General features: G+C 38.8%; 1 protein-coding gene across 13 annotated transcripts in view; it reads left to right on the top strand.

Annotated features, from left to right (window-relative positions):
• The window catches only part of ARHGAP6 (Rho GTPase activating protein 6), a 308,982-nt gene extending 290,652 nt beyond the window's left edge, over nucleotides 1-18,330 (top strand). For all 13 annotated transcript variants that reach the window (XM_085584543.1, XM_085584540.1, XM_077781592.2 and 10 more), the window contains 5 exons: nucleotides 2,541-2,720; nucleotides 7,100-7,197; nucleotides 13,215-13,477; nucleotides 15,489-15,569; nucleotides 16,276-18,330. In XM_085584543.1, coding sequence (XP_085440669.1) covers nucleotides 2,541-2,720; nucleotides 7,100-7,197; nucleotides 13,215-13,477; nucleotides 15,489-15,569; nucleotides 16,276-16,943 — 1,290 coding nt within the window. In that variant the 3' untranslated portion in view covers nucleotides 16,944-18,330. The remainder of the gene's footprint in view (nucleotides 1-2,540; nucleotides 2,721-7,099; nucleotides 7,198-13,214; nucleotides 13,478-15,488; nucleotides 15,570-16,275) is intronic.
• Nucleotides 18,331-21,250: the final 2,920 nt, after the last annotated feature.

Below are 21,250 nucleotides of genomic sequence, written 5' to 3'. Positions count from 1 at the left end.
GATCTTTGCCCATTTTCTTTCTGACCTCCTTGACTGTTGCAGTCTGCACCAAATTCAGTGGCGAGTTTGATGTGCCTTAATCCCAGAGAGACAAGAATGGCCACAGCCATGGGCTGAGCTCTAGCCCTGAGCTAGAGTTTCTCACGTCTGCACCTGTGCCCATCATACTAGAGGAGACCTGAAAATCCAGGCTTCCTATTTCCTGCCAGGGAAGGGCTTGAACTAGTAGGCTGCTGTGCAAAAGGAGGCAACTCTGTTAATTGAATGAAATGGATATAGTCTGTCAGTGCTTGACAAAAATATACTGGTTTATCTGTGGAAGGATTTCTCAGTCCTCTGAACTGCAGTAGAGACTACTTCTGAGATTCTTAGGAAACTCCTCAAGAACTTTGTCTTCCAGATGGAAAATCCTGCTGATTTTGTCAAATTTGGATACCTTTTGCAGTTGTCTGATTTTAACAATTAATACTCTGAGTCCTATTTTTGCCATTTTTTTGCCTCAAATCCTAACTTCCAGTTATTCCATCTTTACAAGTCCTAACTTCCAGTGTTGTATGTGACTTCAAGGTCTATTTCACTTTTAAATACACTTTAAATGCTATTATTTTTGTTCTCAGCAAGGAGTTGATAAAAAACTATATCACTGTGATGGAAAGCATTTAGAAAGAGCAGCCTGTAATAGTTTACTGTGCTTAAAAACATGTATAAGCCAGCTAAGGTCATGGAATCCCTGGTCCTGCAAAGAGTTCTCTGTTGGTTCAGGAATGTACCCAAAAGGATCTTATTGCAGGGCTAGAGTATGCTGCTTAACAGAGTTCATTTGGCTCAACTGTTGTACATCAGCTTTGCCACAGGTATTTTGGTAAAGCAGATTTATGTAAGCTATCTTGACAGTATTGTAAGCATCAGGAATATTATGGATACCTTTTATAGATAATAGAGTATTCTGCTCGCAATTATTTAAGCTGTTTATGAACAATTAAGTGAATAAAGGCATACAGGGCAAGCGAAAGTATTTTATCAGACTGTTTGCTATCACTGGAAGGAAAACAGCCAAGCTTTGGCACACAGGCCCTCTTCTTGATTTCTTTCAACAACCCTTCTCTCACAAAGATGAAGATGGATGACTAACATTATTAAAATTACTCATTCAGTTAATTTCAGTGGAAATGTTTACTACATTTTTTAAGGATGCCCTGAGGCTGCCCTTAAGAAAAGGCTCACTGTTCGTACAAACAGCCTGCACATGCAAATCTGGGCACAGCCAGAGGCTGCCCTGGCACACTTGAGGCACCGTGTGCCTGTGCATCTGTGGTGGCTCAAAACTCGGACAGAGTTTAAAAAGCAGGTCACCTGAGAAACAGCTGGGAGCTTGGTGGTGTGCACATAAGGGTGTGCTGTTCTCACAGTCATGCTGGGATGAGTCTCTGAACAAAGAGCCAACATGTTTGCTGTGACTGCCCATGCACCTACTTAGTACAGATGTCTATCCAACATAACACACTGCTCCTACCAATAAAAAGAGAAGCTTTTTACTATGCTGTCCAGTTGTGTTCTTTAAAAAACAACCCAGGTGAAGTTAGTGCAGTTTTAAGTTTGCCTAGAGTATTTGGTGAATGATCAGCTACAAAAGAAAAAAATTAAAAACACTTCTTTGAATTCATCTGTTTTGTACAACTCACTTCTTGAAATTCTATTTTTATTACCTCTCTTTGATGTCTCTTTATATCCTTTTTAAAAACTCTTAGTTGAAATGACCTCTACTTTTTGTTGAAGAATATTAGGGGAAAACACTAATCTAATCACAAATATGACAATGAAATTTTTGATGTAATAATGTATATGACACATTTTTCAGGTAATTCCTGCCTAGTCTAGTATGTATTCCTAGCCTTTTACTTCCTCAAAACTCAGGTTACTGTTGCTTTCTTGAGCACAGGTTTATAAAAGTAGGAAAAAAGGTAAAAACCCCAACAAACTTAAACAAGCCATGAAACAAGTAAACATTTGGCATGTTCTAGAAATACAGGAAAATACTCATTAAAAACTGGGCCCACTCCTTAATTATCTCAACAGTTTAAACATGCAAAATTATCACTGTGTATGTTTCAAATCATGAATGCTACTTGAGAAAACCAGGAGCTTTCAGCATTTGGTCCTAAGACAGTAACGTGCTGAGATGCTGAAGCAGGAGGGAGGTTGCTCTGAGTTCAGAAGTATGCCACTGTTGAGCTCCCAGGGAATTAAGGGCAGAAAACACTTCCACCTTCTACTCCTCTAATCAATTTGAAAATATATCCAGAAAATCTACAGTGCTTGTTGCAGAGATATTCAAAATAAGGTGTTGTTCATTTTTGATTGACAAGCAGCAGGTTTTGGTTTTGATGAATGAAGCATCTACCAAATCAGGAGGGGCAGAGAGTGTGTGTGTATTCATGTGTGGGTGTGTAGGGGTATGAGTGTGTACAGATCTGTCTGCAAACATATCTGTATACATTAGGCCCTGTGAGACCCCACCTCATTTTTATTCTCTTTTCTAGATTACTGGGAACAAAATGACATCGCTTAACCTGGCCACCATCTTTGGCCCTAACTTGTTGCACAAGCAGAAATCTACAGACAAAGAATTCTCAGTTCAGAGCTCAGCTCGAGCTGAAGAGAGTACTGCTATCATAGCTGTTGTGCAAAAGATGATTGAAAACTATGAAACCCTTTTCATGGTGGGTGGATGTTTTTTCATATTATTCATATACATTTGTAAGATAAATGAGAAAATAGCTGATTGATATTAAAGTAGATGGAGATGAAATAAACTGTAGAAGCTGCATTAAATTAGGATCAATAATTATTGGTAACAAAGAATAGTCTTCTAGCAAGGAGAATGATTTGCAGTAAGTAAAAATATTAAAAATGTGTACTTGTATGTTGCTTAGAATGATTTCTATGTAGGTAAAGGTATATTGTATAGCTGTATACTGAGCAATGCATAGACAAGACTGAAAATTATCTTTCACATCTCAGTTTTGGAAGTCAGGAAGACAATTTTTCTGCAGGGATTAAGAAATACTTAATTAATTTAAGGAATTACCTTCCCTACCCAAGACTTTTGTATTGATTGTATAGAGAGGAAGGACAAAGCTTTCTTGTTTGCTAGTTGGATTAAAAAAATAAAACATATATCTGTGTAGTTCCTGACTTCCCTTCAGTTCTTTTGCTGAAGCAAGCAAGTTCTTCATAAGAAGGCTGATGGCCTTGGACTTGGACATGTTGTTTACTTAAGACAAAGCTTATTTAGGTCACATTTCTCATGCCTAGCAGTTACCTGAGCAGTTCATCTGTGGCTTTATCTTACACTTTTTTTGTGTACAAAATTGTAGGTCAGCTCAGCATGACTTGTGTTTGAGGGAGCCCTGCTCTGGGGATAGCAGAGGTCAGTCAGACCTACTAGTGGTCTTCATTATTCTGTATTGATTTTAGTAAAAATACACATTGGAACACAGCCAGTAATCTTGTAAAAGTGGAAAAAAACTTTGGTTGTTGTGTCCTGAGACTAAGCAGCACTGTATGTTACACTGAGGAGACAACTTCCCAAAGCAGAAAGAGCACTCTGGAAAACTTCAGTACTTCAGCAAAGCCGAGTGCTGGAGACCTTTTTGGAAGAAGATGAACAACCCTGAACTGTGGGCTGATGGCCATATTGCAAATAGAAGATGTCTATCAGTTTTCAACAAGGGAGTAGAGAATGAGAAAGCAATCATGAGCCCTGCCTCAGATGTCTTAGCCTCAGATGAACTTCTTTGTGGTTTTCCTGCATTTTATTTTTATTCTTGTATCAGTGAGACACTTGCAATAGTTTTCTTTTTTGTTTTTGTTTTTTTTTGTGTTTGGTTTTTGTTTTTTTTAATGCTTTTTACAGTTGGAGAAAATGCTAGGTGCTATTTTTCATTCCACATCAATAAAAGAAAGTGACAGAGCAGCACTCTGTGTGAAGGTCTGCTAGCCCAGAGTGTGGATTGCACCATCAAGTTTAAGATAATACTTGAATAAGAATACTCAAGATAGTTGAAGTGTTCTTATTGTTGTTTCTCTTTAAGAACTTCTTACAGCACAGACACATCTCAGTACATAATACTTAAGGCATGCATTGTGACTTTCAGTGTGGAAAGGATGGGGCTAAGGTTAGACTAACCTGCATCTGGGCTCTAATTCTGGTGGATTTATTCCTTCATCTCTTCAGTGCTTCAACTTTCTTTGGGAGGTTAAATGAAGTGTGGGAAAAAGAATTTCTTTTGTTTTCCAGAGTTGCATTTACTGTTTATGGTTGATATCTATGCTACATAAAAAAAAAAGAACATCTGGAGTTAAGGATTCAGCTACAACTATATCATGGTGTATTAATGCTCAGATGCCTTTGTGTTTGTTTTTTGTTTTGGTTTTTTGTTTGTTTGTTTGGTTTTTGTTTTGTTTTTTGTTTGTTTTGTTTTGTTTGTTTGGTTTTGGGTTTTTTTTGTTTTGTTTTTTTTTTTGTTTGTTTGTTTTTTCTTTCTGTTACTTTATGTATGGAGAGGTTATGGAAACTGATTGGTTTCAGCATTGAAGCTGGAACAACATTTGTGAACCAAACCCTAGGAAACCAAGATGTGGTGGGGTACCTAGACCACAATATCAGAATGATTCTGACTTATTGGTGGATTAGAGAGATTCTATTTGTCGGAACAACCAAGGATATTGAACACCATTTTTACTGAGTAACTATTGCTAACATCATTAGCATGCAAAAGTGGATTTCCTATAGAAGATAAAATCTGGTCATGCTCCAGTGATGTCATTGATAATAATCACTTTTAAATACAAATCTTGCCCATTTAAGTCTTGGGGATGTATTAAAATGTTTCATGGGCATGTATAAAGAACTGTTCTTTGCCAGTCTCTGCAGCTGAATGAAAGGAGGCACAACTCAGCCACCTTTCATTTTTGACTTGGCTTTCCATGAAGGATGGAAATCAGCAGCTTGTTCATGTATTTCATCTCCTAGTGTCCAAATCCAGCCCGGCTGCAAAGAAGTTCTACAGAGTGTATGAAATTTCATATTTTTACAGTTAGAGACTACTGTGGCCTTCCCACTGTGGAGGCAGCCACACACTGCCATTCTGAGCCACATCAGTGGCAAGGTACAGCACAAAGGAGACACTTCAAGGTTCTGTCTACCATTCTGTGTCTCAACAGCTGTGACTTTCATGCAGCACCCAACCCCACAATCTCAGAATATCTGGTACTCTGCTGGTGTCCTGACAACCCTAGAGTCCTCTGATACATCCCTGTATGTCCTTCAGAGCTATTATTTCACCACCTTCCTTGGATTTCCTTCTGTCCCAAATTTCAAGTTCTCATCCATCTACGTAGGTGCAATTACCAGTGAAACAATTAATTCAGTAATAGTTATGGTGGCATCTTCCTGAGATACTGATACTGTAGTTCTCTATAAGTGTAAGTTTACAATTACATGCATATCAATTCTACACTTGCCAAGTTACTGAACTAAACTGAAGAAAATTGCTGCACAGGAGGAAGCCCCAAACCCAGTAGCAAGGAGACAATCAGTACAAATCTATTTGCAGATTCATTCTGGTAAAAGTCCTATGAATCAGAAGAACCATTAAGTTTGGGTTTTATAGAAGCTTTTTGTTAGAACTGAACTTCTGGTGGAACTTCTTCAGAGTTTTTTTGATGGATTTATCCTTTTTTTTTTAATAAGGCAAGATGTATTTTTATTTTTTCTGACAAAATTCTCTCAGTAGTTTCTTACAAAGTTACTTGATAAAAAGCTGAGTTTTAAGTTACAGACAAAAATGTTTGTTTTGCCATGAAATTTTATCTGGAGTTTCTTCTAGTGTACAGAAAGGCTGTCTAAGTGGAGAAGTTACAGTACACCATGTTTCCAAAAATTATATTCCTATTAAAAAAATTTGTTTGAAGACTAGTGTATCAGTGACCATCAGTAAGATATTTCTCCAGCTCAGAGACTTAATAGAATATTTAAAAAAATGAGAATGTGGTTACACAAGTTTTTCATAGAGATTTTGGATCAGTTTGGATCAAATTATACATATTTTCATTTATTTTCTAATTATTTCCTTATTTTAAGAAATATGCCTTTTATGTAACTAGACTCCCTAAATACCTCCCAAAATGGGATATTCCTCTGGGGAATGTTTTAGTAATTTTATTCCTATTTCCCAGGAAATGTCAGGGAGAACAAATGGTCCATTCAAGTGTGACTTGAAGGTCAAGAGATTCAGGCTCTGACAGATTGCATCCAGAAACATATTGTCCAGCTGATGACCCCTTGCTGAGATTGTCTTGCATTGAGTTCCATCTGTCATGAGTGAACCTGGGCTGCACAAGTTTCTTGGATGGTTTAATCTGTTTCAGTGTTTTGAAATTTGTGTTGAATGTTCCACTGTAATGCAGACAAAGCAGACAAACTCACTTGAGGATTGGTAAGACTCACGTGAAGTGCAGTTGGAAGCACAAAGTTCACTTGTGCAGGTTTTGGGGTGCCATTTCTGCTACCTGTCAAGGGAATGTTGTGGTATCCTGCTGCATCTGAAGCTATCAAGGGTTTTGAAGGTTCATACCCATACAAAGCGCAAAGAGAAAGTTAGCAAATTAGAAGACCAAACTATAAAGAAGGTGACACAAATTCTGACTGAGCCTGTTAGTCAGTGGCTGGAGAGGCAGAGATGGAGATTGGTAAATATCCTCAGATCTTTGAAGGGAAGTGTAAAGTGAGAACCTTAAACTGGAGCTTTTGAGATTGTGATACATAAGTAATCCCATTGTTATTTCCAGATTTGATAGCCAATTGGATATCAACAAGTTATTAAACAGTAATCAGCATTGAACATTACAAAGTGATCTTCAGTCCTACTTAATCTGTTCTTACATGAAATTTCTCTTTTAAGTGAAAGCTTCTGAATATTTTATATACTCTCTGTAAATGTCCTTGTACTTGTTTGTTTAGATTAAGCATAGCATCAAAATTAATGTAATGGAAGGATATTAACATCCAACTAAGTATTCTTTTATGTCTTCATAGGTTTCCCCTGATTTACAGAATGAAGTGCTTATTAGCTTATTAGAGACTGACCCAGATGTTGTAGACTATTTGCTGAGGAGAAAAGCTTCCCAGTCATCGTGAGTAATCTGTTTTTTCATCATCCCTTTTTCTGCTGGGAATTTCTATCTCCCACTGGAAGTGTCCAAAAGGTTCTAGTTTTCCACAGCTCTTCTGCACTGTCTACAGTGGAGTAGAAATATCCTCCCTATTATACAGACTCTGCCAAAGAAATTATGACTCTTGTACAGCATTTTCTAAAGACAAAACTTGTTTCCCTGATTCAGAAGAAAGATTGTGTTCTGCTGCAGAGAACAGAATGACATGTACATAAAAATATTCAACGCACTATTATCTGACAGGATGTTTTTTAGTCATCTGCTGGTTTGTGTCTTGGGTTTATTGTAGTCTTCAGTAACAGGAAGCATGTATTCCACTATCCTTGAAACACACCCTAGAGTGCCTTAACACCGTCACAGCAAGCTGCTTGACCACTCTGTCATTCTTTTCCTATCCCATACATGTAGGACATTGTGAACAAGCCAACTGCCAACAGCAGCCCTGTGGAGACTTGGCATATTATTTGTGTGCTTTGTGAAGGATATGAAGAGAAAAAAAATCACACCGGTCACTATAGCAGTTATGATATATATTCTTATGTATGGTGTATATTTACCTGCACCCTTGTGCCTTAATGCTGTGAATTTGTACATTCAGATTAACAGAATTACTGGCTTTCTCATGGGACCACACAGTCAATGTCTTTTCTAGTGAATCCCAATATGGCAGACCCAAAAATCACAAAATTTGACAGACTTGCTTTAAGTAATTTTTAAGAGAGTTTATAGACTCTAAACTCTCTGGGACATATTGGACTTTGTCTTCCTGTGTTTGTGGAAAGTGCCTAGTGCATTCAGAATATAATTAAAATTAAATTTGTATAGACAGCTATGATTTTTTTTCTCTCCCTCTTAGCATTGTATAGTTGGAGGTAATTTAACAGTGTGCCTGGCTTCAAAGGAGAAGGTATACAAGAAATAGTGTAACCAAAACCTTCAGGAAAAATCTTTCTTTAACTATAAAATTTGGAAACAAAAATATGTGCAGTATTTACTGAGTTCTAAAGGACTTTTTTAGTTTCCTAACTTAACCACATGAAGTAGAAAATTATCACAGATCATCTGATTTGGGGTAATTTTCTCTGTGTGAAGTTATTTCAGCTAGTTTGACTGACAAATAACGATATGTATACTTAGATCATAGTAAATGCAGGATAGTTAGAGGTACATAAGCTGTCTTTTAGACTTTTTTCACATTTGCCAGAAGACAAGACTACAGTTAGGACAGACACTACAAATCATATGACATAAGGTAGTGTGTTGAGACTTCTTCCTTTCAGCACTTAGTTTGGAATGATCATATTATATCTAACTCAAGCTAATAAAAACTTCATGCAGGATTTCACTGTCTGACATCAAATTGTATCTCACATGTGACATACCAGCTGTGCATAAGTTAGTCACAAATCATTGTGGATGTAACAGGTAATTGTTAGATCCTGTTTCCTTAATTGACTTTTCCTTGAACTTCCTTACTCTTAACCAGCATGCACACCTACAGGAGAAAATACAGCTTTTGTGAAAAGCTGGTCACAACTGACAAAAGGCATTTTGTAAGGAAATGTTCTAAAGCCAAACAGGAGCATATAGCTACAGTAGTATTAATTTATTGTGTTGTCAGTAATGGGCAGATGAAATATCACTGAGATAGGAAAAAATGACTGCCATTTTTTTTTCTACTCTGCTGTCATGTAAGTGATTTACTTTTAGTGTTAATGAGATATGTTTTCACTGTGGTTGCAACTTCTTGGTTAAGATATTCCAGGCAATTAGGGAGACTGTTGCTTAGTGTTATTGCTAGGAGTGTGATGCTCTTAAGAAATTAATGTATTTCACAACATAATCTCAATTTTGAGGCTGCAAATGTGTTGCTTATTTTTTCCTATAAGAAATGTGAGACAGCAGACAACAAAGAGATGTTTGTCCTGATTTTATAAAAATGAGCCTCCAAAATATCTCTTTATTGCTCTTGGAAATTGTCTAGTCACATACTCAAAATACAAATGTGGATCTGTGAAACAAAAAAAACTTTATATATTCTTGAGACAGTCTTCATCAGAAGAGGTAGTTGACTGCATAGAGTATAGAATCAATTTTGAGACTTTAAAGTCACATTAATTGCTTTGAAGGTCCTGTTCTGCAACTGCCCTCACATTTCTGCTCTTGCTGTCATTATAAATGCTTTCTTGGCTCTGATCTAACAGAGAAAATACAATCTCTTTTTCTAAGCAGAGGAGGACAAATCAGATGTTCCTCATCTTTCAGTTCCCTTAAGAGCTGAGCATTGTGAACAGTGTCAGGGAATTTATGGAAGTTGTTCATGGTAAAGCACTAATTACAAATGCCAATTTAGAAGTGTGCTTTTGTGGGTGACTTCCCAATTTTTTTGTATGTTGGCTTGATGACAATGGAATTTGGGTTTACAGCTGTAAGATGAAGCATCTTTAAACTAACAACAAATAAAATCTATTTCTTATGGTTATTTATTGCTTATCATGGTTAGTAGTCCTTTCAGAGTAAACAAGTTTCAGAGTTACAGCATTTTTGGATGATTTTGGATTATGATTATGAGTTTTAGTCCATCTTGATCTGTGACAGAAAGATGAAACCATACAACAGGTCATACAGTATGTGTAAATGCAGTTTTTAAAGCTGCAGAGGCTCCTTGATACATTGAGTCCTCTACCCTATTTACAGCAGCAACCACATCATAATCCCACAGTAATCTGCCTTGTTGGTAGCACCTCTGTTACTCAAATATGTGTGGAAATTCGTACTGTGTGCTGCCAAGCCATATCACTATGATTTGCCTCTTGAAGGCATAATTGTTTTCCCACTCAGAAGCTTTAAGTTATAACAGAAAAGGGTTTCTGCCAGAAACAGAAAGGGATTTCCTGTTTTGATAACCTTGATGCTAGTAGAAAAGTAGGAATATCCTCAGTAGAAGCAATTATTGTGATTAAAACATTTCTAGTTCACCCCTGCAAGTGGACTTTGGTGGACAGCATAAATTCAGAGAAAGCTGTCTGTTTTTTTGGAATCTGAAATAGTATTTCTAAATTCACGTGGCATATGTTCCTTCTGTTGCTTTCAAATCTTTCCATTGGTACTTAGCCACTTTTAAAATCTTTTCCTTAACATACTTCATAATCTCTGGAAAATACTTTACTTGCCTTCCCATTCCTCACATTTGATTGCACATAAACATCTATTATTCTTTGTGAGGACAATAATCTGCCCTTCCTCATATATTACATATAGAGGAGTAGGTATCATGCACAGTATTTATGTTTGCCTTACAATTTAGTTTCTCCCTGGTGAGTGGGTAGAGAATCTCACTATCCAATGGGAGAAGAATTTTGTATTGTAGTAAATATCTGTTTGCTAATGAACTCAAACAGTAAAGCAAACAGATGCAAAACTTTACTTTTAAGGGATTTGTGAGAATCCTTTATTTGCAAAGAAGCAAACCAAAGTCTTCTTGCAAGTTGTTTTATTTTGTTTGTGAAGTAAAGCTGCAAATGTATGAATTCAATTTCCTGCTTTTAAGTATTTAATCCATTTTGATGGTCTCCTGTAGTAAAATTGACAGAGTCCACAGCAGTTCTTTTGATTCTTAAAGCTACTTTGCCTGAAGAAATTTAAAAGTGATAATACACATATGTATAAAAAATAGTATGGACTTACCAGACAAAATTGTAAATCAGTTTAGAAACTTGAATGTTTAAATCTTTCCAAAGACTTGAAAGTTTCCATTCAGGTAAATTTTTAGCAGGAGCTCTGTCTTGAGAAGAGGTAGACTATAACAGATGATTCAAGGTAAGACTTTAAATCAGTGTTTCACAAAGCTCAAGTTTATCTTCCCACATTCTTTCATGTCCATTTTCATTAACCTTATTCCTTGTGTTACCTTGCCATGGCTAAGTGCTGGTTTACCTCTGTCTTCGCCCTGTGCAGCACAGATAGGTTTTGATGCTGCAAAAACTTATGTGCAATAAACCTTAATGTTTAGATGACATTCAGTCTGGAAGGCTGGAAAAGGACATTTGGTCGTAGGAAACCTGCAGATACCAGCATTTCTCCCATTTTCTAAGAGGTCCTTCTAGTTCTTCTGAAAATCCCAAGACATTGCTTAAATCTCATATCACTGCACAAAGGTTTTTAGGACTTAGGACAGAAAGAAAGAAAGAAGCAAGTTGCAAAAAAACAAGAAAAAAGGTTTGTGATAGAATTATACATACTTTAAAAATTATAGTTTTTCAATGTGTCTGTTTAAAGACTATTTTACATTGGATTTATGTTCAGATAAGAAGTTTAGAATAGTAGTTACATAATTGAGGCTTTTTTTTTTTTTTTTTTTAAATGATTCCCCAGCATTACTATGCTTCTCTGGGAAGCTTGTGACAGAGCAACTTTGCCAAATAGCAGCTCTGTTTTCTGAGCTTCCCTCAGTTTAACTCCAGTGATGGTTTTGTCACTGAGAGTTACTGAGGAGTAACAACATTATTTAATTAATTCCCAACACATTATGGTTGTTTTCATACTGGAAAAAAAAATAGGAATATTGAATAACATAATAATAATGCTGTTGATTGTATGTATTTTATTTTTCGGGACATGAGATGTGTAAATCAGCCAGAGAAAAAACAACAGCTTGAACATGGTGTTAAGTTTTGTCCTTATTTCTGTATTAATATTTACTGTGCTGTGGTTAGCTGTGTGTTTTCTTTATTTTCTTTCTTCAGTTTTATTTTATTTCTCTGGAAAGATGGTTACTGTTCCATTGTAAGAAATGAGTTTTGGCTGCTCACTACATTCAAGCTGTCTTTGGATTTGACTATGAAAAGGGCTGACCATTTTCAGACATTTACAGGAATGAGCCTCTGTTTTATCACACATTAAATTCGAACAGATATTAACGAGAGGTCGCTTAATTAAGTGTTTGTCTCAAGCAAAAGATCAGAATCTATGAAACAAAGGTGCAGAGAAATGAAAAATTAGTAATAGAAATATGAGTTACTGAGGAACAACAGGAAAAAAAGTTAATTTACAGAGTAGTTCTACATGTTCTTTGTGGGTAGTCAATGACTCATGGCCTGCCTCCTACCTGCACGGCAATCTGTGACAGTTCAAGAAAACTCCATCAGTGTTCCCAGAACATTTCAAAAATCAATTGTCTCTCTGACCTTTGGCTGTACTTAGGTAGGAGTTATGTTTGCCTTTTCTTGGCAGAATTAAAGGCAGTCAATGTTGTTGGTGGTGTGAAGGTGAAAAGGTAAAAGAAGTTGTAGAAGGTATCAGTGGAACCAGTTTGATGCCCTAGTCATAAGTACAGTAAATACATCTGTTTGTCAATGTATAATATTTACCTTCTTATGTCTCTAGAAGGGGATCATTCTCATAATGTGAAAGGCAAGCTGAGTGCTTGATTTCTCTGTGTAAAACTTCAGAATACAAGAATTTATTTTCGCATACTGCTTAGCATCAAACTAAATATTTCCTATCATGGCTTCAGTTTTATTGTTGCCACAAGCTACATTGTCAAGGTAACAAAAGGAATTTATTAACTGCTTAGTTTCCTCTGGTTTACCATACATTTGTGTGGGATTTTTGTTTTCTTTCTTGACAGCAACATCTTTTGATTTTGAGTGGCCTCTGCTGGCCACTTCATGGCAAAAGTTTTACTCATGGAAAATCCACCTCAATAACTGTTTCTGAAGTGTTTTCATTTCAGCAGCTGTGACCATTCTCATGTATTTGATTTTATCTGTATGATCATAGAATCATTGAATGGTTGGGTTGGAAGGGACCTTAAAAGTAATCTAGTTCCAAACCCTCTGCCATGGGCAGGAACACCGTTCACTAGACCATATTGTTCAGAGCCCCATACATCCTGGCCTTGATGTCAAACTGCACCTGTAACTGTGAACATGAAGCATTTTTTTATTAACAGTAGTTTGTTCATCAAAATTTCTCAGGAGCCCTGAGATGCTGCGGTCGGAAGGTTCCTACTCCACAGGAGAAAGACATTCTTCCACAGACTCCAACAAAGCCTCCAGTGGTGATGTGTCCCCTTACGACAACAATTCCCCAGTGCTGTCTGAGCGCTCGCTGGTGGCAATGCCAGAAGAAGTTGCCCACAGCCCAGATAAGCTGTATAAGGTACCTGAGCAGTACACGCTGGCTGGACACTTGCAAACTAAGCCAAAGGAGAATTCTTCTGCATCACAGGCTGAAAAAGGTATAGTGCATCCTGCTTGTGCTCCTCCTCCTCCTCCTCCTCAGTGACTGATGGAGACTCCTGAAATAATTGAAAAGTGCCAGATTTGTATTATCACCAGGATTTGAGGGGCAATAGTGTAAATAACCTTATAAAAAATGACAGACCAATATACTTTTTTTTCTCTTGAGCCCAAAGTATTTGTGCTGGGTCCTTCTCATTAGCTCAGCCAGATGTCAGGGATGCTTGTGGTATGGAACTTTCAAAAACTTGGAGATATTATTTAGGAAAATAGAACTATATATGTCCAGTTTTTCAGCCTGTCTGTGACAGCATGGCAAAATCTAGTCCTGATCCATGGGACTGTAATACCTGTAAGGTTATGGTTCAGACTTTGAAAAAAGCTGAGATTTTAAGATGTCAGGCACAAACTTTCTCCAGTTGTAAAGAATGACCTCAACACCATTGGAAAATGTAGCCGAGCTGCACAGCTTTACATCTGCAACCAATTACACACTGAGCAATACTAGTGCAGGGATCTATTATTCCCTTAGCTACCTGTGGAGTGCATACCTGAATGATTTCTTTGGTAGAGAACTGTGATTTAAACTAATAGCTCACCAGCACTTCAAGATGCTTTTCCTATATAAAAAAAGAATTGTCATCCATTAAATTTATACTTAGTGAGCCAAGCTTTAAGAACTTTCAATGCTTAGGGATGCACATAACTGTTTGGTGGTAATTTTAAAACGTCTTAATTTCAGATGTACTGCCTAGGCACTTAATTCCCTTTGGACATAATGGGATTTAGACGAATATCTTAATTATATACTTTATAAATTCCAATTGGAATTTATATTCTGAATTCAACATCTAAATCTCTGAACAAGTTTAAGAATTTGGTCACATTTCTATTAAGTTATGAACAGGAAATTACAGTAAGTTTTATCATATTAACAATCTTTTGGACTTTAATATGCATCACAAAGGCACTGAACCAGGACAAATTAGGAAATTCCTCTACTGACTAGTGGAATCAGAAAAAGGCATTAAACTGTTTATAAGCCAGCATTCCATTAAATCTTTGTTCTGTGGCTGCATTTCTGGGTAAGACTGGCAGCATCCTTGGGTTGATAGAGCATGACTTATGGGCACCCCTGGGTCCGGGGCTGCATGAGGGAGCTTTGCCAGAATCTACTTTTTGTGGACCAAGCCCCCTGTTCTTGTGCAATTTCTCTGACTTCAGTAAGGCAGAGGACTTAAGAACTCAGCAAACTCGGGCACCCTGCCCATACAGAGCACACTGAATCCATTGCAGGATCTGATCTTGAAACAAGTAGCTGTGAGCAAATATATAGAATCATAGGATGTCAAGGGGCTGGAATGGACCCAAAATATAATCAGTCCCAACCCCCCGCATTATGGGCAGGGACACCTCCCATTAGATGGGATTGCTCAAAGCCTTAACCAGCCTGGCCTTGGACACTGCCAGGCTTGGGCCATCCAAAGCCTTCCTGGGCATCCTATTCCAGTACCTCACCACCCTCACAGTAAAAAAATTCTTCCTAATATCTAACCTGAATTTCCCCACTTTCAATTTGCACCCATTCCTCCTTGTCCTATCGCTACAGTTTCTGATGGAGTGTCCCTTACTGGCTTCCCTGTTGGCCCCGTTCACATATTGGAAGGCTGTTACAAGGTTTCTATACAATTTTTTCTTCTCCAGGCTGAACAGCCCAAATTTTCCCAGCTTGTGTTTGTATACAAGGTGCTCCAGTCCTCTTATCAGCTTCATGGCTCTCCTCTGGATGTTTTCCTGCATTTACATGTCCTTATGTTTGGGTCACCAGAACTGTACAGTACTCCAGGTGGGGTCTCACATTATGAGATGCTTGTGTTAGGTACACAGTGTAGGTGCCACTGGATGTTCATGACTCTGATACATTACATTACTGTTCCATTTATGTATTTCTAAATAATGTCTTTAAGAGGATTGATTAATCATATTTTCCCTGCTCTTACTGCTGTTTAGATGTTTCTGAAGATAATTTTGATATCTGGGGTACTTGGCATTCAACGCTGAAAAGTGGCTGCAAAGATCCAGTAATCACAGGTCAGTACCTTCTCAATTTTAAAGCCCAAATCTAGCGGAAAAAAAAAAAATTCCTTTTCAAGAAATCACAGTGAAACCAGTAGAAGAATCCATACTGTCCAGAGCTGGACTTTTAAAAGGTGACTCTTAAGTAGAATACAGAGGAGCACAGTGGTTATACTTCTCTGTATTCAGTGAAATACAGCAACATTCAGAGAAAACAGCAACATTTCAAACTATCAAATATAATTTTAAAAGTAATTTTAAAATTGCTTCAAGAAATACTTTTAAATTCTTCTAGGATTCTTAGAATCATAGAACCATAAAGTGATAAGGGTTGGAAGGGACCTTAAACACTTAAACCCCCTCCCTAGAGCAGGGACACACTGCTGGGGCATCCCCAGCCTTTCTGAGCAACCTGTTCCAGTGTTTAACCACCCTCACAGTAAAAGTTTTTTCCTCATATCTAACCTGAATTTCCCCTCTTTCCATTTGTACCCATTACTCCTTGTGCTATCACAGCATTTCCTGAAGAGTCCCTCTCTGGTTTCCCTGTCAGCCCCCTTCAGATACTGAAAGGTGCAGTGATGTTTATGTACATTCTTATCCAGCCCCAACTTTCCCAGCCTGTCTCAGCCCCCATCCCTCTTCTACCATGTGGTACAAGGGAAAGGCATTAGCCTGTTAAGCGCCCTGCAGACTGATGCGTTTGTGACTCCACCCGCAGGTTCGTACGGGAACATCTGTGAAAGCAGCTCGCTGCGGCGCGGACAGTGCTCCCTTTCCCAGGGGAGCCTCGCCGCGTGCTCCCCTCGGCGGCAGGGCAGCTCCTCAGAACTGGACGGTGGCAGGCAGGGGATGCGGAGGAGCCAGACGACAGCTGCCATTCCCGAGTGCCGGCCGCAGCCCGCGGGGCCGGGGCTGGGCGGCTGCCGGGCTTCAGACCTGCCCCACCCCGGCTCGGAGCAGCGCTTGCCTTCAAGCGGCGGGGAGGACCTCAGCGAGCACGACTCGGGCGCGGGCCGCTTGCAAAGCACAGCCACGCCCTCCTACAGGAAAGAGCGGCCGCCGCCCCCTTACCCGGGCCCTGCAAAGACAAGCGCGAGTGTTTCTTCAGCGCTGCACTCTTTGTGGAGACTTCAACGCCCAGCAAGAAGCTCGGGGCCGAGAGCGGCGGGAGGGCCGCCGGGCAGCGCCCCTGAGCACGCCGCCTCCAGGCCGCAGCAGCCGGCCCCGCGCGCACCGGCGGGGCACAGCCGCTCCACAGCCCCTCACAGCCAGGACAGCAAACGTGTTTCGGAGGCGGACTGGAATGAGTGGCAAAGGGAGAGGTGGCAGATTTGGGAGCTACTATCAGCTGATAACCCCGATGCCCTCCCAGAAACACTTGTATGATCTGACTCCGTGGAACTGCCGCTCATACCCATGCCTCCGTCTCATAGGAAAACCATGGTGACATTGGAAAACGGGGCGGGGCTTGTTTGTTTTATACCAACTCATTGCATATACTTGTTTAAAACTTTGTTCACTTTAATTTCTCAACAGCACTGTCAAGCAGTTAATTTACAAATACAGTACGTTCCTGTTTTTCAGCAAGCTTTTGAGAAAAAGCAAGGTGAAAACTTCAGTGTAATAACCCTGTATTCATATGCTGTGTATAAGATAAAACTGTTGCTTTGATGTTGCTAAAAATGTATTTATATATCTGCAGTTTTGATGATTGTATATTCTGTAATGGGTACTGTATGATAATCATGTTAAGTTTTCATATGCAGATGTCAATCGATCGTGACTGCTTTTTTAAAAAATCACTGCACTTACATTACCATGATATGCATTGGAATTCTATAGAAAGTGCACAAGCTGGTTTCTGTGCTTATATATATATTAAAAAAAAAAGCTGTTAAAGGGGAAAGTTGTACTTCTTTACACTGCCTTTTGAAAAACACTAAGATAAAGTGGAACATGAAAAGCCATATATTTTATAAGGGTTAGTAGTGAGCTTAGAGGGGGAAATACAAAATATTTTTTTCTTATACGTATGTTTGCAAAAAACTTTAAAATTTGATACAAGATTATAAAAGTATTTTTTTAGGTTCTGATAGGAAGCAGCTCAGAGAATCTAAGAACAACATTGTGCCTAAACCAATGAAGTATGTAGTGCAAAGTCTGCCCTCCCATTCTAAAGGAAAACCAATGTTATATATGCAGGATATAATATATATATTTATAAATGTATGATTTTATGTATTGTTTTAAAACAATAAACTGGAATCCAAATTTTAGAAAACCAAACCAAATAAATTGAGATGCGTAACACTGAGAAAGAATATGGCTTTTCCTTTGAAAGAACAAAGCTCCAGCATTAAGAAAATTAGAGAAAAGAAAAAAATGCAGACAGACACATGAAAGGGAGTCAAGTAGAGTTTCAGAAATGAACATGACATTTGGAGAAGCTCACAATTGTGTTTCTATAAATATTGTGCCAAAGTCTGGGTCAGTCACACTCCCTGGGTAGCTGTATGTTGCATTAAATGTTGCTGGTTTTTGTGCACGTTGTTTTTCAAGTGCAGAGCCGTTTGTGGGCAGCGGGTGGCAATGTACTGCAGCGTTCCGGAGAAATCCCTTAGCACTCCATAAGGGAAAGTGTATCATATCAAAAGAATTTTATAAAATTTATTAGTCTTAATTTTAATGAAGTTGAAGACTTATTCAGTGATGTTGTCTTTAAGTTCTGTCTTGTGTCATAATGATGGAATAAAAAGCTAAGTAAAACAATGAGCATATTTTTTGCTCCTTTTTTTGGAAGGTTTACAGGATACTGATGTGTTTTTGTTACATTCTTGAGTGTCTCTATCAAAAACAACTAAAAGGCATAGGAACTTAAGGGCCATTTTCAAATGAAACTTAAATATACCAGATTCAAGGTTTTACTTTAGTTTGAGGCTTAATATCCATCATATAAAGATTCCTTCTCCTCATATCTCCATTTCTCATCAAATCTCAATTTTCCAAGTAAAGTTATAAGATAAAAGCACAAAACCAAGTAAAAAGAGGCAGGATTTGGCCTTTTGACTGTTGTAGCTCTTTTTATGCAGAATAAATATAATTCTCTTCTGGTAGTTGCAAGGCTTTTCCAAATATTATAATGGTGTGGGACTTGATAGGAAAAGGTTCATGTGTGTCACTTTGTTGCAGCAGCTCTGTGTCAATTTATTCAAAAAAAAAAAAGGGGGGGGGGGGAGTCCACCCCAAATTAAAATGGTTGTGGAATATAAGGGAAAGACAAAAATGAGCTCTTACAATCTTTACTATTTAATCTTGCTTCAATATTATCCCAGGCTTGATTCAGACTTACTACAGAGAATTGGCTCTCAAGTAGTCCTCAAAACCAGTCATAGCGTAAATCTTGCTGCAAAAGATACTATATTCACTAGATGTCCATCTCTTCATTTTAAACCTTTATAAATACAGGAGCACCTGCACCCTCATTAGTGAAAGATGTCTGAGGATTACTCAGCCTCATGAAGAGATTGTTTTTTTCCACTCCCTCTCCTTGTATGTATTTATATATATACATACATATATATATATGTGTGTGTGTGTGTATTACCATCTACATACAGTTTGTGCAGCAAAAGATGAAAACAAAAGGCAAGAGAAAAGACCGCTGCTGGAGGACAGCCTTGTGTGCACACATTTCAATAGATTGCCAAGAGATACAAAATACATTCCCATAAATTAAAGTAACACTTAGCAAGACTACATAATTTCTGTAATTTCAATTTGAACAGGGCAGAGCAGAATTATCACGAGCAGGTTAAGAATGTAATTTTTAGTTGTCTTTCCAGGCTGAAATCAGTGACATAATTTGTTATGCTTTTTTTTTTAATTTATTTAATATATATTTCATAGGAAAGGTAGCCATGAAATCTTGTTTCTAGCTTTATGTTAGGTGGTAAATCTGTGTGGGATATCCCATTTTAGATCTCTAAATGATCCTGTGCTCTTATATACACATGTTCTTGAATAGCCATAAAACTCATTTTACAGGGAAAGTCTCCAGTGTGAGGGTATCAAAGGTTTTTCTCTGGCCCTTTCCCTTGGGAGGAGGAGTCCTGTCTTAGCAAAGGGGTCATGGTCTCTATGACACTCTTCATTAAAGCCTGTGCTGTAATGAAGAGTGTGATAGAGAAGGCTCCCTCTGGAGGTCTTAAGACTTCTAGGCAAATTCAATTTCCCTCATATCACTTCTTATCACACCACACTGCTCACACCTAGGATTGTAAATAAACCACTTTCCCCTCCTGGGCTGAGTTCCCTCTCTCAGGAGGTGTCTCCCAGCTGGGAGGAGGGGTGTGCTGCACCCACAGGTGAGCCCAGGAGAGATGGGATGTGGGTGATCCAAGGACAGGGTGCCTGTGAGTTGCCCACGGGAGAGGGGTTGCACTTCTGCTACAGAAACAAAAAAATGCAAGGACTCAATACAGCTCTAGGCACAAGCCAGATGTGAGGAACTTGTCAGCCAGGGGAGAAAGAAAATACAGACTTTAAAACGCTACTGTTGCTGCCATCTTTTAAAACAAGATATGGTTGCACTGTTGCATTGTGCAGTCTAGGACCGTGCTCCTCAGCTGAAGGGTCAGTTGCACCTTGTCCCTCTTCCCCAGCTCACTTTCCTATCCCTTAGACCAGCTCATGGAGTAGTGGGAGGAGTTCCAGGGTTTGTTGATCTGGCTGAAACTTGTCCTGACCAAGGAACACATAAAATTCGTGGCTCTCACAAGTGGTGGGCACAGGGGATGAGGAGGAGGGACAGGGCAGGGTCAGAGATGGGCAGAGGAGAAGGGAGGGACTGGCTCCTCTGTCAGGTGCTCCAATGAGCCCTGTCAGGTGCTTGAGCCACCTTGAGGCTTTCTGCTTCAACCTGCAGGCAGGAGCCCAGCCAGGCACTTGAGAGTGGCTCTGAGACACAAACCTGAGCCAACCCAGCTGTTGCCTTGGGTACATGAAATTTCAAGCACTCTGATGTCTACACTGAGCCCAGGCTTGCCACCATGGCATAGATTAATGCCACTCAGAATTTCTCTGCTGTTGAAGTGATGTTGAGGTGCAGTGGACTGGAATTTATGATTGTATGGTGTGGGGAGGGAGGTGTTACCTGGTTTATCACTGATTTTGTTGTTTCACAGGCATTGGTAGAGGTCAGAAATCTCAATTCCAGCCTTTCTGGAGCACCAGCTTGCCCTGCATCGCTGGTCTGGCAGAGGATCAGGGACTTCTTTCTCCTCTGGGGAACACACAGGATGTCTGAGCTTCATCTTGATCCTTATCTCTGTCTCTCCCTCCCTTGTTTTGTTTTGTTTTTGGTTTTTTTCATTAATTAAAAAAAAAAAAAAAGAAAATAGTAGTTCCATTGTGCAATACTTAACTTCAGAGAGCTGCTAAGTAGTGGAAATGGTTCTCAGTTGCATTAAAGAGTATTTTTATCAGTATATTTATATATTATATTTTTATCAGTATATTTATCAGTATGTCTTTTTACATCACTGGGAACTGTAAAGCACTGCTGTGCTACAGTTGCTATAGGGGAAAGTGTCTGCAGCCATACAGTGCTGCAGAGACCACACAGCTATTCCAGGCATGTAGACACTCAGACTACTGCATCATAAAATGCACCATCTCTGACAAGAGCATTAATT

Source organism: Lonchura striata, chromosome 1 (assembly GCF_050655825.1).
Source record: "Lonchura striata isolate lonStrDom1 chromosome 1, ASM5065582v1, whole genome shotgun sequence".
Classification (NCBI taxonomy): Eukaryota; Metazoa; Chordata; class Aves; order Passeriformes; family Estrildidae; genus Lonchura; species Lonchura striata.
This window is presented reverse-complemented; position numbering and strand designations above follow the sequence as displayed.